We start from the raw sequence: 15,004 nt of genomic DNA, 5'->3' as shown, positions 1-15,004 counted from the left end.
CAACTCCCTTCACCTATCACATTCCAATGAGGTGCATTGGCGTGGCATTAGTGGTCAGTCTTGTCGGGCTGCTTGCTTTCTGCGCCCGATTTTGGTGAGGCATATTCAGCTCATGCCGACAGTCACCGAACAGGAGGCGCTGGACCAGATTTGCTTTTACGTGATAGGCAGCCAGTCGATTGTTTTCTCGCTGGGTTCGGAAGGAGGAATCGTCGCAACGACGCGCTTTCGAGGCGCCAGGCTGCGATCGGCCATTCCACCAGGTCCCCGAATTGCCAGTCCAAGTCTTGTCAATCAGGCTGTTAAGAGACCTCGTGGAGTGGGACAAGTCTCTGTTTTACTAAATTGCCTGTGCCCTCTGCAGCAGCATCAGACTTGTTGGCAGCTCTGTAGCTCGCAAGCCTTGAGGGTGGTCGTGGCTCAACCTCGCTAGGACTCGGACGCCCGCAAGGTGTGGTCACAAGGAAGATGATGGCATCCTCCAGCTGAGGATGTGATGGCCATGGTGCTCGATCAGCAGGGACTTGGAAACATTACAACAGAAAGAAATGAGGGCATGTGAGGAAGTGCAAATAGAATCGTGACAAGAACTCAGTCCCGAATTTGGCGGCGGCATCTTCCGCCACCCTTTTCGCCGCAGCCTTGCAGAACAACGGCAGCGAGGCCACGAGGCTCCGCTATGTTATGCCATTTTGGGTCTGTAGGATCCTGGCACGGACTCTTACTGTGGGCTTCGTACCTCTGTCACGGGCCATAACACATTCCGTATCTTATTCATCAATCAGATCATATTTTGCCACATCCCAACTTCGGGTCGACACTGTTCAAATAATATACACGAGAATATACAAATGAACTTAACAAAGATCAAAGCAGACATCGTAACATGTCACTCTCACAACTGTACACTTATGGCAACGCTGGCTGTGCAATTTCATACATGACGGTAAACTCTGCGGGTTGCTGCATGTGTTTCTTCTCCTCGCTCCTACGGCCCGCTTTCTTAACTGGGGCCATTTATCAACGGAACACAATCCGGAATATTTGGCACCGAAGACGGAACTAATTCAGTTAGAAAACATTGACACAGCCCCAGTATTGCTCCACGCCGAATTGTCCCGGCTCCTTCCATGGCTCGTCCTCATAGCTCAGGAAGACGACTTGGGCACCCGCGGTCGCTTGGATACCTTTGAGAGCAGTTGCCTGGTTTTCGGGGCTGGGGCAAGCCAGACCATTGCAGTTTCCGGCATGGGGCCAGCCAGATTCGAGAACATAGACAGCTTTGCCTGAGCAAATCGAATCCAAGATGTCGATCTCGGATTGGATAAAGCTACCGGCCTTATCTGCCGTCACGTCGGCGTTGAAAAAGGCGTACAAGTTGGCACCAACAACATCGACGACGCTGCAGAACGCCGAGGCACTGCTGGTGTCCTGCCACACCGATAGAGGCTCGGTCGTGGTGACGGCGCCGGTGTACCCAGCAGCCTTAAACGCAGCCGCACTGCTGGAGATGAAGTGAGCTAGATCGCTGGCAGAGCAGTAGCCATTGAAGACGGCCTCGTTTCCAACCACGATGAGTTCAACGAGGTCCCACTGCGCCCAGGCAACGATGTCGTGCACTTGCCCTTGGGCGCCCGAGATGCCGGTCGCAGAGATCCACACACCCAGAATAAGCTTCAATCCATTGTCACGCGCAGAGCCACCAATGTTTTCGAGCGTGCTGCAGTCGGTGCTGTAGACGCGGACGGAGGTGAATCCTTTCTGTGCGATGACGGTCATGTCAGCGGCAATGGTACCGGCGTCTTTGCAGCCGCCCTGGGCAGTGTATGGGGAATAAGTCATGCCCCATGAATCACCGTTGGCTGAGATTCCGGAACTCCCGCTCGATCCACTGTTTGACCCGCCGCTGGGCTTCGAAGCAGAACCGGACGAGGCAGGGCTACCTCCCCCGCTCACAGACACATATGCAGTTTCAGCCGTCGGTGCCGAGCCAGGTGCCGTCTCGCTGCCGGTTGCGGTTGAGATCCAGTCACCCCAGATGTAGGAAGAGGTGCTACTGCTGGTCACAGCAGCGGCGGCTGGCGTGCTGGATGTGGTCGTGGTCCAATCAGCCCATGTGGCGCTGGAGGTGGTACTGGAAGTGGTGCTGGTGGTTGTGTTCACGGCCAGGACAGGTGTGGGATACCCTAATATGCGCATTAGAAACAAAGGGATCAATCTCGACGAACAGGGACTACTTACAAGTTGGAAGGCCATAAGAAGTGATGATGGAGATGGCGCAACTGTCAGCTTCGACCGCGGAGGGACCGAACCAGCTCGAAGAAGACGAAGTCGAGGTGCTGACCGCGGCGACGGCCACCGAGGATGTTGAAGTCCAATCCGCCCAGGTGCTGGAGCTCGTCGAGATAGCGCTGACGGGCTCGACATACTTGGTCTCCGTAATGGTCGAGGCCAACGTAATGGTAGTGGTTTCGTCGACGCTCGACCAATCGGCCCAAGTCTCGGTGGAAGTGGTTGCAGGATCAAGTGGTGCACTTGTTGACCAGTCACTCCATGTCTCCGTGACGGTAGAGGTAGGGTCAACAGGATCACTGGTGGTCCAGTCTCCCCACGTGTGTTCATCGGTGCTTGCGGTGGAAGCTGGATCTACCACGGAACTGGCTGACCAGTCGCCCCAGGTCTCGGTGCTGGTGGTGGCAGGATCGACCGGAAGGGACGACGTAGTAGTGGTCCAGTCGCCCCAGGTCTCAGTAAAGGTCGTGCTGGAAGTGGTGCTCGAGGTCTTTGCGGGATCAACCGCAAGGGAGGTAGAAGTCCAGTCCTCCCAGAGGAACGAGGTTGAAGAGCTAGCCGTAGTGGTAGCAGCCTTGACCGGAGTCTTTGTGGTGGTGGTCTTCGTCTCCCCATCTACAGGCGTGGCAGAAGTAGAAGCGGTCGCATTCCAGTCGACCCAGTTGTCGCGAGCGACGTTGGCGTGTAGTTTCGCGTGCATGTGCTTGACATGGCTGGCGGCAGAAACGGTGGTGACGACCGCTGCACCAGCAGCGGCAATGGTAACAGCCTTCATGTTAGAAGTAGTGCCTCTTCTTTCAGTGCGTGTCGGCCGAGATTACGGGTCAATGTCCTCCAAGATTTCCCTCTCTGATGTGATCTCTTGGTGGCTGGTAAAAAAGAATGCCCGCGTAAACGAGTGGACGCGGTAGTTGGAAAACGCTGAAAAACAAACAATAAACACGGAACTCTTGTGAAGCACCTCAAGAGACCATGAGCAGAGCCTTGCGAAGAGGAAGAAAGAGTTTGGTGGAGGACATGATAAGGTGCATATAGGCATGCCGCACGGTGCTACGCCAGTCGGAGGTGCGACTTATGGGGATAGCGCCAAATCTGCGAATTTCGTTTAGCGCCCCCCTTGTCGCAACTTAGTCTCTGACTGGCCCATAAGCAGGCAACTCAAAGCACCACACTTTCCAGTATCCGGTCTGGTTTCTTGGATATTTAAGTTGGCCATGAGCTCGAAGCGGCATGGCAGATTCTTCGAGGGGGTTCTTAGCCAACCCTCGATAGCAGAACTGGCGGGCAAAGGCTAGCCGAAGAGGACGCTGATCAAACAGGGGACGGTGACGGGTGGTTGGCATATTGGCATTCTTATTTCGCTGCACAGTATCCGAGGCCTTGCCTCTTTCCTACAGGGGACGCCTTCTGGAGCTGTCGCAAGTGGAAACGTGGGCTCCAACTTCACATCGCAGCCGTGAGGGCGCAAGATCAGCTTGCGAGGGCGAATTGGCCATTGATATCGCAAAGAGTCGTCAGGATGCCATTGCTGCATTCCTAGCTAGAATAGCAGACAGGGGTTAAAGGGAGATTGGGCGTTCTGAAACACGCGGTGCTAATGGCGGTTGGGTCGCTTCTGGGCGCTGCAAGATGAGGTGATAAGGTGCCCTGGCCTATGGGAGGAGGGGGAGACGTGGGAGTGGCGGACGACGATCCCTCGAGCAGAAGGCTTTGCGAGGTGGAGAGGGCGCTGTTGTGGCGGGGGATATGCAAGCAATGCTCGAGGTGAAGACGACGGCGGTGACGGGGGCGAAAAGGGGCTGATGGCGGAGATTTAACAAACTCCCACGCCAAGCCCCATTGGGATTAAACATAAAGCTTGGTTGAACGCCATTAAGATTGCCCGACCGGCTGTGTCGCCCACTGGCTCCGGGATGCTCCATTTACACCCCAGGAAATCCTTTTTGTTTGGGCCGATTCTCAACTTCAAATTTCATGCTCTTGGTGGTCCTCACTGCAGCAACCATAGACTGCCACCAGATTCAACCGGCTCTTTTTCTGCGAATGGTCACCTGGTACACCGAGATTAAGTTTTTTTTATCTGCTCTCGAGGCGCAACGCCCGATCCATGGCGGGTGAGGAAGGGCATTGATAACGCTAGGAGTGTGGAACACGGAGCTCTTGCTACCCTGAACCACCACCAAGCCCTTCGTATTACGAGTCCTTCATATTTCCAAGGTGCTCCTAATGTTACTTTTTCTCGGGAGTGATGGACTCCATCGACTCCACTCTTTGCTACGCTTTTATCCGATGTTTCTTGCGCAGCTTTCTTCTTGTGCTGACACAGGCAGATTTACAAATGATGAGAGCCGTCTAATGACAGAGGTTTTGACTTAGAGGTGGTGGCCATGGTATTGGATCACACCATAATGTGGCTTGATTTGGTGGTACACGGTGGTACACGGTGTACACTGGGAGCAAACAACATTCCTCGATATTACTTATTTCTCGACATCGATCATGATCATGAATGATCACGTAAAGTATGAACAGAGTGATTCCTCAACGCAATTCCATTGGCAGCACTTGCGTGGTGTGGTTGCCAGTTTGTATGATCTAAATCCCCTACGATTTCGTTCCTCATGCGATTGGGATGTTATATTGAGTCCTCAGCGTCTACGCTCTTGGACGGCCTCACTGGTATCCGAACTCAAGACCAGCACCACAGTCTCCGTACTTTACCGAGTTCAAAATGCTCATCAGGGCCCACTTTTCGTCCAACCTTTCGGAAGCAGAGAGACTGGCTTTCTCCGAACCGTCTCAACCCAAACCTTCTCGTCAATGTCTCTGAATAGAAAACATGCTCGTGGCCGCGTGCATGTGTATGTGTCTTCCACGTGCAAAAGAATTTGAGCTTGTCTCAAAGATCGTAGCCGCTGAATCCATCCTTGACACCTCTCTCCCATGCAGCCTTCTTACGCTCGACATCCTCGGCTCTCTGATCCCTCATCCACGCAGTATTGCGCACAAACCTTTCCCTGAATCTCTCGCTCTCCTCGATTTTGCCTTTTTCATATGCCTTCCCCAGCGGTTTCTCCAGCTCGCTGCGGCGAAGGAAGAAGAAATCACCCTGCAACAAAATCTTGTAGGAATCAGGGCTGATAAAGGCTGTCTGCTCATCGACGTGGTCAAGGGTGCCATACACTTCTTGGTATGCGGCTTCGATGTTTGCGTTCTGAGGAGCAATGTTGCGTCGCAGGTACGGAGTGTGCATCCTTGATTGATCTACACCTTCCGTTGCGTCTGTCATGGTGTAGGACGCGATGTAGTATTGCCATCGGGCTTCATCTGAGAGAGAGTCGCTATCAAAAGTAGCGTCTTCCGATGGGAATAAGCGTATGGTGCAAAGCCGATCTTCAGGCGTCTATAAGCAGGTCAGCGGTGTTTCTAACACGATTCAATCACGATTCTTCTACTTACGTAGCTGATGCGATACACCTCAGCGTCTTTGGACAATCGTTCAACCTGCTTTCGATACTGAATTTCCTGCTTGCGAGTCGTATCTGGGCGCTCTCGATCTCGGAGGAAGAGGTTGGTAATTTCAACGCTCTTGTCCTTTGCGTCTCCACCGAGAATGTTCATAATAAATCGGAGGATGGCCGAGACGAGCCTGTCGATTGTGTAGAGCTGCCAGCCACTCTTGTTGTAGTACCGCCTCAGCGTCTCTTCTAGGTGAGCAAGATCGACAGTGCCCACCAGGACCTCCTGGCACAGCTGCAAGATCTGCTGATAGTAATTCTGCTTTCCCTCAATGCTGTAGAAAAAGTAGTCCGGCCCCTTGTCGATCATACGGAGTTCGATGGCTGGCTTAATTCTCCCTTTGATACCCTTGTGTCTTGCAACGGCTTCTTGGACGTTGGCTTCGTTGAGTTTGATGGCCAACAACCTGCTGTACAGCATCTCAAACAGTCTGAAGAAGCAATAAATGTTGGCGTTCGCATAGAGGTTGAACGTTGTGTGGGGGTATGTCTCGTCCATGGCAAGGTGGCGGGCAGATGTATCGCTGTTAGCGACATTTATCCATGGCTGTTGAGGCTCGTCAGGAACATCGGACACTGGTGCGTCTTCGTCCATCTCCACCTCACTGCTGGCCCCTGGTGCTGGCGTCGATTCTTTGCTGGCTGAAGCAATGCTGTCCTCCTTGCCGTGTCTCCTCTCAAGCGCCATCCTCCTAAGCCAGTCCGACTTGCGTTGGTTTTTACCTTTGGCTGGTGGGTGAGCGTCGCTATCATGGCCATCAGCAGCTTCGTCTTGCTCGTGGTGATGTCTTAGTGATTCAATATCAGTTTGCTCCAAGAATTTCTCGCCATCAAGACCGTAGAATCGAACGAGGAAATCTACCAGCCATCCCCTAATCCGCTCTTGCTCCCCGCTATTAAAGGTTTGTTGCCGGTCTGAATCCAAGGACACCAGGATCAACCGGGTCGCGTCGGTGATGACGTCCAAGTCACTGAAAATATACTGGAGTTGGTGCCTCTTTCCAGCAATACCGTTGTCCCGGTTCTTCTTTGCTTCTTCGTATTTGGCCTGGATTTCGCTCGTCAACGCTTTCTGTTGGAAGTTCTTCTTGTCGAGGTTCTTTGCGTTGATTCCCTGATGGTCAAGACTTCTCCAGAACTGTTTGTGGATCTGGTCGCGCCAAACTTTTTCCCATTCCCGTTGCACTTGCTTCCACTCTTCAAGCTTCTGTTTTAGTCTTGCAAGCACAATCGGCAGTACGGCTGTGGGGCGTGCGAACATCTCCCGCATGACCGTACCGCCCGCCTCGCGGCCGTATATTTTCATGATGATGCGCTTCGGGATGGCTTCGCTTGCGCCACCCAAGCCCGGTGCTAGGATGAAAGCGGCTCGATCCGCCTCATTCATAACTCCAATCTGTTGTACGATGGGCTCCATGAGTTGAATAGTCCGCTGGCAGGATTCGATATGGAAGTCGTAGTCATGGCGCTCTTCTTCGATTCTATGCAAGGCTTCCTCGTATTGATTCTTCCGGTGTGCGACAAAGCCCGAATCCTCAGAAGCCCAGGTTGGATGAGAAGCCCAGACATCGTTGAGGACTTCGTAACACATTCCATCTCGCCCCTTGCAGGGTTTGTCTTGATCACGCTTAGGTAGGTGACGATAGCTTGGCCCAAGGGCGCGGCAGTGTGAGAGATTGACGCGACCAGGGTCAGGCCGTACACGCGCTTCGATCACCTCCTCTTGGTCCTCAATACCAAGGAAGTTTTTGAACCAACTCATTAGATCGGGATTACCACCGATAAAAGCCCCCACTCGGTCGCCTAAAGTGTATTTGTCGATAAGATCTTGAGAGTACAAATTGATGAGTTTGAGAAATTCGGCATAACTGGCGCGATTGCCGATCTGTTTCTTCGCCCGATCAAAAAAGGCCAGTTCTTCTTGAGTGGTAGATGAGTTAGGGAAGGGCGGCAGGGGCTCAGGGAGCTGAGGCACGAGAGATGGTGAGGTGACAACCACGTCAGGTTGCGGCTGACGCTGGGTTGTGAGTTTTGGGCGCTGTGAGTAACATTAGAACGTGCAACACTCAAGAGCTGAGCATGAGAAAAGGCGCTTCATAAAGCGGGGCAGACTGTAACAATGAATCAAGCTCACTTACTTTGCTAGCGTTACCAACTTGAACTGGGGCAGCTCGTGAGCTCTGACTGACACTGTTGTCGACAGCAGGCTGCGTCGCCGGTTGATTGGAAAGAGTGGCTCCAGGACCTCCGCGGCGTTTTTTATTGTCTTTGCTTGTGCTGGGTGGATCAAACTGACCCATGGGCGGCATTTTTGAAGCAGGCCTCGGCGTTTGAGCCTGGGGAATGGCTGTGCTGGCATATCCAGGTTCGCCTCGAACATTGCTGGTCTCTTCTTGTTGATTCATGACACGGGCAGCTTGAGCCTTGCCTTGAGCGGCAGACTCGGGCAGGAACTGTTTGAAGTCCTCAAGGAGATCTGGGGCCGAAATGAATAATTGAGTGACTTGTGCGTAAACGTCCTGGATCGGCTTTGACTCTCGTTGGTAAGTCTGTAAGATCTCGAGGAACTGCTTGTAAATCTCTGGTTGTTGCGCAAACCGGTTCTATAGCCAGGTCAGTGAATCCGCAAGAGGTCTGACAATAGGTGACTGACAATAGGTGACACATACCTTGATCTTATTCACATAGCTAATAGCGTGATTGAATTCAACCGGACCTCCGCGCTTCAATTCACCAAGTCCTGCATTAGTACCGAACCCCGCGGTCTGCTGAGGGTATGCGCCGCCTTGACCTGGTCCAGGTGATACAGCAAGAGCTGGCCTTGTCACTCCGTTTGTTACTGCAGTGACTGCACTTTGCAAAGTTGAGACACCACGCTGTTCTTGTTGAGTGATTGCATTCGAGACTTCATCCATGGGTCTTTCCCCCGGCCCTGGCTTATAAGCAGGAAGTTCTGCTGGTCTAACGCCTGGTGAAGCACCAAGAGGCTGTCCCCATCCATGTCTACTTTCGAATGTATCTTGTCGAGCTCCTGCAGGTTGTGGGGCAGGCTCGAATTGTGCGCGTCCTCTGCCCTGAAGGGATTGGGTCATCGTCCCACTGGGAGTTGTGACCCTGATCGCGTCCGGGTTCTCTTCGGTCCCGCATTCTATACGGTATCCAGGTGGGAGGAAGGTGTTAAACCCTTGAATCAGAGCGGGATGACCGTTAAAGAGATTTGAAACACGTTCAATAACTCCTGGTGTATCGATCGCTTGACTCTTGAAGTCCTTCATAATGTCCAGAAACCTGTTATACACATCTGGATGATCGCTGAATCGTACTTTGACTTGGTCAAGGTAGCTTAGAGCATCATTCAAGATGGGTTGTTGGCCGTGTGCTAGTTGCGCTGGAGCGGGCATCGGAGACGGACCTGGCATAAAAGACTGACCCGGTTGTGGAGGTGCCGCCGGCACTGGCTGCTGCATGTATTGTGATGGTCTCTGCGCTTCATGCTGTCCCGGCCCTCCAAAGAGGCTGCCCGCGGTGGAAGCGCCCGGACCGCCGTTCGCCAGTAGGCCGTTGGGACCATGAATCGAGTTTTGGACTTTTGAGGCGACCGGCTGATGGATTGGAATGGAGCCGGCGTGGCTCTGAACTGGACGCTGTTGCTGTTGCTGTTGCTGCTGTTGCTCTCGGTGAATGCGCTCCATTTGATCCCTTTCTTGAGCGTCGCGCTCACGCTCCCGTTCACGTTCACGCATCATCATTTCATCTCTTTGTCTTTGCATCTCCCTCATGTCGTGCTCTCTCATTTCTCGCTCTCGGAGCTCTCTCATCTCTCTATCACGACCGAGGTACGGAGGTGAGTGCTGTGGCATGTTATGTCCCATAGGCCCCCCGATAGGGTGACCTTGAGCCTGGGGAGGTGGAGGCTGAGTATTATATTGATGTTGCTGGTGACTTGGAGGACCTTGAGTCAAATCTGCGATGGACAGGCTGTGACTTCCAGAAGGCTGCGAATGGTGTTGATGATAAGACGAGGGCGGCGGCGGTAGGACATGCGGAGGAGGTTGCGCCGGCCCATTAGGCCTGTTGACACAACGATACCAGTTAGCGGAGCGAACAGTGGCAGTACGCGCATTGAGGGTTAAACGAGCCCAATCCTACAAATCGCACAACGGGTGTGGTAAATGATGAGTGAGTGCAGACATACCCGAAGCTGGCAAACGGTCTTCCTTGCGGTTGAGCCTCACCCTGGGGAGGACCTCCGGGCCCGCGCCAATGGTCTCCAGGATTCTGATTCATTGTTGATGTTTATCTCAGACTGGGCAGAATTATGAGGCTCGAGCAAATCTCATTTTCGTTGGTCCACTTGAGCCAGGTCGATGAAATCGATATGCGCACGCCCAGACACGTGTAACACAAAAGGGCAAGCAAGAGGCCACAGTCGAGGATGCCCAGCTGCACAAAATCGACAGGGGATGAGCAGGGTAGAGGCTGGACGAGACAGACTTGATCCGAATAAATACAAGAACTATTGAGAACAAGGATAAGATGAGGGCATAGAAGATGGGGTTCGTCAGGGGACTTTTTCTCCAAAGCTCTCGATGCTGTGGATGCGCAGTCTGTGGAGGATACAAGAATGACGCCTGCTTCGTGACTGGCCGAGCTTTGCCGGACCGGGACTAGAGGCTCTCGCTCGACCTTCTTGAACTAGCTATGTGTCGAACTGCTGCTCCACACGAAATGCTAGGACGGAGCCGTGTCAGACTTCCTTCGCCTTGCAGCTATGGGAGATATCTAAGGCGAGTTATGACTCGGTGGTCACGCTTCCCTTTTCAAGAGAAGAACTTGCTGGCAAGGCCCATCAGCCCAGACGCACCACCACCGCTACCGCCGCCTTGGCTCTTCATATACATTTGCAGCGCCATTTTCGCAGCCTGGTTGATCGCCGACTGTTTGTCTGTGCCGCCCTGAACATTGCCCATGTTGCTCTGCTTGTCGAACAATTTTGAAGCTTCTTGCATAGCCATGGAGATGACTTGGGACTGAGATCCGCCTCCTCCAGATCCAGAGAACATCTTCAATGCTTGCATTGCAGCCCCGGCGCCCAAGCTAGAAGCGTCGTGCTGCTGGCCACCCCCGTCTTGCTGGTATAGCATCTGATGGCTTTGCTGCATCCGACCTTCATCCATGTCCTCGGACTGAGCACTGTGCTTGTTTTGGTTAAGAAACGACATGGCGTGAGAAAAGAGATTGGAGTCTTCCGGATTTCCGTGTTGCTGGCTATGTCGCATCACTTCGTCTTGGTCGTAGTCGGCAGATCCGCCTCCTCCATATCCACCGCTGGAGGGTCTTCCATAACCGCCGTCACCTCCATATCCCCCACCTCCGCCAGAACTGCCCCCATAGCCTTCATCATCGCGGCGTCTGTGCTGACCTTCTTCTTGACGACCGTAGCCTTCATCGTCGCGACGACCATGATGGCGAGGAGGTTCATCCCCGTAGCCTCCACTCATGCCCCCACCTCCGTAGCCGTCATCTCTTCCACCGCGTCCTTCTTGTCGGCCATAATCATCACCACCTCCATATCCTCCTTGCTGGCGTCGCTCGCCATAGTCATCTCGACGGCCACCGCCTTGATCGTTGTCGTCAAAGCGTTGGTTCTGGTCGTAGTAGTTGTTGTCGCCGCCGCCGCCACGGCCACCGCCGCCGTACTCGCGAGGGTCTCCTCCTTGACGGTCGTAGTAGTCAGACATGATCAGAGTTTGATCTTGAAATGAGGGGTAAGCGTGCAAACTGCGACGAATTTCAAGCTGTGTGGGGAGGTTTGTAGAGATTCCAAAACAGGAACGGCCCGAAAACTACGAACAGAGTTGATATGGACTGATTGGCAGCACAATCGTCGCTTTGGGTGATAGTAAGGGTTCAATTTCCAATGGTTGAGTTCAAGGTCCAGAATCACCTACGAAAGAAGATGAGGTGGCGCTAGCTGCGTCGGCCAATGACGTCAGTGACTCGATGTACCCTCGATGCACCTCGATGTGCGTAGTCTTGAGTCCTTCTACACTGGTAACAGTCCGAGGGCTTCACCTTTCCAACTCTCCTTATATTGGACTCCACGGTGCTACTGACTTGAAATTCATTAAAATAAACTAGAATTGTAAGTCTGGCCAACATGACTGGCGCAACCGCACCCGCAGACGCGACAAGCGTCACCCTTTAACACCACAAGAAGACCCTCAATCAGATACTCACTGCTATGGAAAAATGGATCAAGTTAAGGCCCAACGACAAGTACTTCCCTCGAGAGCAGCGGAAGAGGAAACATCTCGCCGACAGCAATACACATCAAGAATTGACGGCTCTATTTGGACCCGATTTCATGCTTCAAGTTGCAAGAATCACCTCCACAAGATCGATCAAAGCAAGGCTGCTCCACTGCTATGGGGACGTGTTGAAGATGACACGATTACTACAGGAAGGCCGATACTGACAACTGAGACGCTGGACGGTTTAACGGAGTCGTCCTCCTCCAACGCTTTTGGCCGAGGCCGGGAGATGAGGTTGATTTCTTCCCAGCAGATGGCAGACCAAAATGCCAGGGATGATTCCTATGAGAACGATGCAGCAAATATGGTTCTCATCAAGGATACTCGACATGAGAGAAACAATGCGGTATGCCGGAGCATTATCAATGATCGAAGGCTGAATCCTCGAGGGGCGTCCTGGGAGAAAGCAAGGCTCTGAGGCAGAGTGTACGTTCGGGGACGGCCTTTGCGCCTCGTCCACCAGTAGCAAAAATACCATTATCCGTATATTACCCTACTCCTACTCCTTTGGAACAATGACAGCGATATGGAGGTTGAGAATAATATAAACTGAATAATAACTAATTTTGCCGCTTCGTCGCCCGGCGCATGATCCTCCGATCCCGGAGCATGACGTCGGCGACTTTGTTTTCCAAAACCGACTCCTACCAAGTCGTCTCTCTGCGCTGCGTGAGACCTATCTTCTTCCCTGCCTGCAACCATACAAGCCCTTTGCGCAATCAAATTCATCGATATCCTGTTGCCTCTACAACAAGTCACTCGCGATCTTCTTGGTCTTATTGAAACCATGTCAGGAGCAGTCCCGACGCGGCAAACACTCCGCCACCTCCGACGCCTCTGTCTGATTGACTCGTCCACAGTACCGTCTGCAATTACAAGAGGGGCGCAAATACCTCTCCGATGCCCACAAACAGCATCAGCACACAATCCCCGACGAGCATTTAGCGTGACGGCCGTCCATCTGCAAGAACCTCGGGCGCAGACGCAGGCTCAAGGGCCGCCTGAACCGACCGATCCCAAACAGGAGGACCCGACTCTTTCAGCCACTCCTCCGGACGTGACGAACTACTATACCCTCTTCCCTGTGACACTCTCGTCGGGCCCGCCACCAAGAGGACCGTTCAATATTCCGCTCCCGCATCTCCGCCGCGAATTCCTGCGACTGCAGTCTCAATACCACCCGGACAAGTTCCCGCCGGGCACCGCCTCCCACCAGAAGTCCCTCGCGCTCTCTTCCCTTTTGAACAATGCCTACAAGACCCTCTCCGACCCGCTCCTGCGCGCAAGATACCTCCTCCAGCATAACCATGGAATCGACATCACGCACGAGGACAACGCCACGCATGCGGGAGTGACGGACCAGAGCACGTTGCTGGAAGTCATGGAGGCACAGGAGCTACTGGAGGAAGCGACGACTCACGATGAGATTGAATCATTAATGAGAGAGAATATAGCGAGGATAAGGGAGACCGAACAAGCACTGGCTGAGGCTTTGGAAAAGGACGACGTCGAGAGTGCGAAAAGGGAATGCATCAAGCTGAATTATTGGCGGAGTTTGCATTCCGCGCTACACGAGTGGGAGCCAGGGAAGCAGGTAAGATTGGTACATTAGCTTCCCAGAGTGATTTGAATACCGAGCCGGCAGAAAAGATGCATGCGGTTGATTTGCGATGCTATATAGTTCGTACATACCCACTCTACTTCATATTCAGCCCTTTTGGCATATCAATACTGGAACTCTGGTCCAACAGTGACTTGTAACCCCATCCGAACCTTGGCTTCGGCACGCCGAGCTCGCCATTGATGTGTATTCAATGTTCGTACATCCAAGAACCACAGGTCTTTGTTTCAGAACCTAACCTTGTCGAACATCAGACTGGAACCCCTTGGAAGTATCGTCGGCCCACCACTGGCTTCACCGGACTCGCTGTTGTGCTTTGGCCCCGTTGTCGTGGCGTCCGGGACCAGCTTCTATTTGGTGTTCTCTCCCAAATTGCTCTTGGTCTCCCGTTTCAAACCTTTCCTCTCATCACCAATGAGTTTCTTTTTGGAGGTCTTTTCCACACGCGTGGCCTGTTGCTTCGTCTCTTCGGCAATGAAACAGTCCCACTTATCCTTCTGGCTCTGCGGCCAAGTCAAGCTCACGGAAAACACTTCGCGTTCAGGATCTTCAAGCATGGGGCTGCGTCCTTGATGGTTCTTTGACAGCACCAGTCGATCGAGACCACAGAAGTTCTCTGTATACCCCCAAGGCTTAACGATTTTCTTGTCTCGGACAAAGAAGTTGACGCCAAACTCAGTCCAAGTGTGCTCGTACAGGGTGGCGGGCACAAAATAGATGTCCGAAATAACATTGCAAAACCAATCGGGGACATGCAGGACATTCTCTAGGACGATTGTATGATTTTCGCGACTACCCGGTTCTCGTCGGAGCTTGAGCTCGACCGACCCAATGCCTCGAACCGGTACCTGACGTTGATCAGAAACTGTGAGGACATATGACTGAAAGGAGACGTATGTTTTGAAAGCAGCATGGTCGATGGCAATGTGGACGTTGGAGGCTGTTGAAAAGATCCAGTCATAGCATTGCTTTTTCTTGGGCTTCTTTGGGGGCAGACCATAGGAATTGCCTCGTTTGTGACTGTGTGAGAAATAGTATGAGGTTGGTTGGATCGTGGGAGGAGGCAGGTCTCCACGCGGATCGAATATAGAAGACATGTTGCTAGGCGTGGTTGAGCTGAAAGGAGGAAAGATACTGCAGTGCTTGGTGAGTCGAACTGGGTTTTGGGCAATAAACCTGCTGTTTTCAATGAGCGGATTTCGTGGTATGGGTGCCTTCAACAGTATTTGGCTGGCAAAAGAGTGAAAAAGTAGCCAAAG

The 15,004-nt window shown here is 52.8% G+C and overlaps 5 protein-coding genes across 5 annotated transcripts; 1 reads left to right on the top strand and 4 right to left on the bottom strand.

The window, feature by feature from the left end:
- Positions 1-1,071: 1,071 nt before the first annotated feature.
- AYL99_08487 (hypothetical protein) lies at positions 1,072-3,067 on the bottom strand (the record flags this gene model as incomplete). Its single annotated transcript, XM_018839995.1, has 2 exons — positions 1,072-2,186; positions 2,242-3,067. The coding sequence occupies 2 exons, from the start codon at positions 3,065-3,067 to the stop codon at positions 1,072-1,074; spliced, it is 1,941 nt and encodes a 646-aa protein (XP_018691116.1).
- Positions 3,068-5,191: 2,124 nt separating this feature from the next.
- AYL99_08486 (hypothetical protein) lies at positions 5,192-10,097 on the bottom strand (the record flags this gene model as incomplete). Its single annotated transcript, XM_018839994.1, has 5 exons — positions 5,192-5,695; positions 5,752-7,848; positions 7,949-8,413; positions 8,480-9,881; positions 10,006-10,097. The coding sequence occupies 5 exons, from the start codon at positions 10,095-10,097 to the stop codon at positions 5,192-5,194; spliced, it is 4,560 nt and encodes a 1,519-aa protein (XP_018691115.1).
- Positions 10,098-10,630: 533 nt separating this feature from the next.
- Positions 10,631-11,551, bottom strand: AYL99_08485 (hypothetical protein; the record flags this gene model as incomplete). The annotated part of the gene is made up of 1 exon (XM_018839993.1): positions 10,631-11,551. One exon carries the CDS (start codon positions 11,549-11,551, stop codon positions 10,631-10,633), a length of 921 nt encoding a protein of 306 aa, XP_018691114.1.
- Positions 11,552-12,911: 1,360 nt separating this feature from the next.
- Positions 12,912-13,736, top strand: AYL99_08484 (Fe-S protein assembly co-chaperone HscB; the record flags this gene model as incomplete). The annotated part of the gene is made up of 1 exon (XM_018839992.1): positions 12,912-13,736. The coding sequence occupies one exon, from the start codon at positions 12,912-12,914 to the stop codon at positions 13,734-13,736; it is 825 nt and encodes a 274-aa protein (XP_018691113.1).
- A 359-nt stretch (positions 13,737-14,095) lies between these two features.
- On the bottom strand, positions 14,096-14,842 carry AYL99_08483 (hypothetical protein; the record flags this gene model as incomplete). The annotated part of the gene is made up of 1 exon (XM_018839991.1): positions 14,096-14,842. One exon carries the CDS (start codon positions 14,840-14,842, stop codon positions 14,096-14,098), a length of 747 nt encoding a protein of 248 aa, XP_018691112.1.
- Between the last annotated feature and the right edge of the window lie 162 nt (positions 14,843-15,004).

The sequence above is a fragment of the Fonsecaea erecta genome, assembly GCF_001651985.1.
Source record: "Fonsecaea erecta strain CBS 125763 chromosome Unknown Scaff7, whole genome shotgun sequence".
Classification (NCBI taxonomy): domain Eukaryota; kingdom Fungi; phylum Ascomycota; class Eurotiomycetes; order Chaetothyriales; family Herpotrichiellaceae; genus Fonsecaea; species Fonsecaea erecta.
This window is presented reverse-complemented; position numbering and strand designations above follow the sequence as displayed.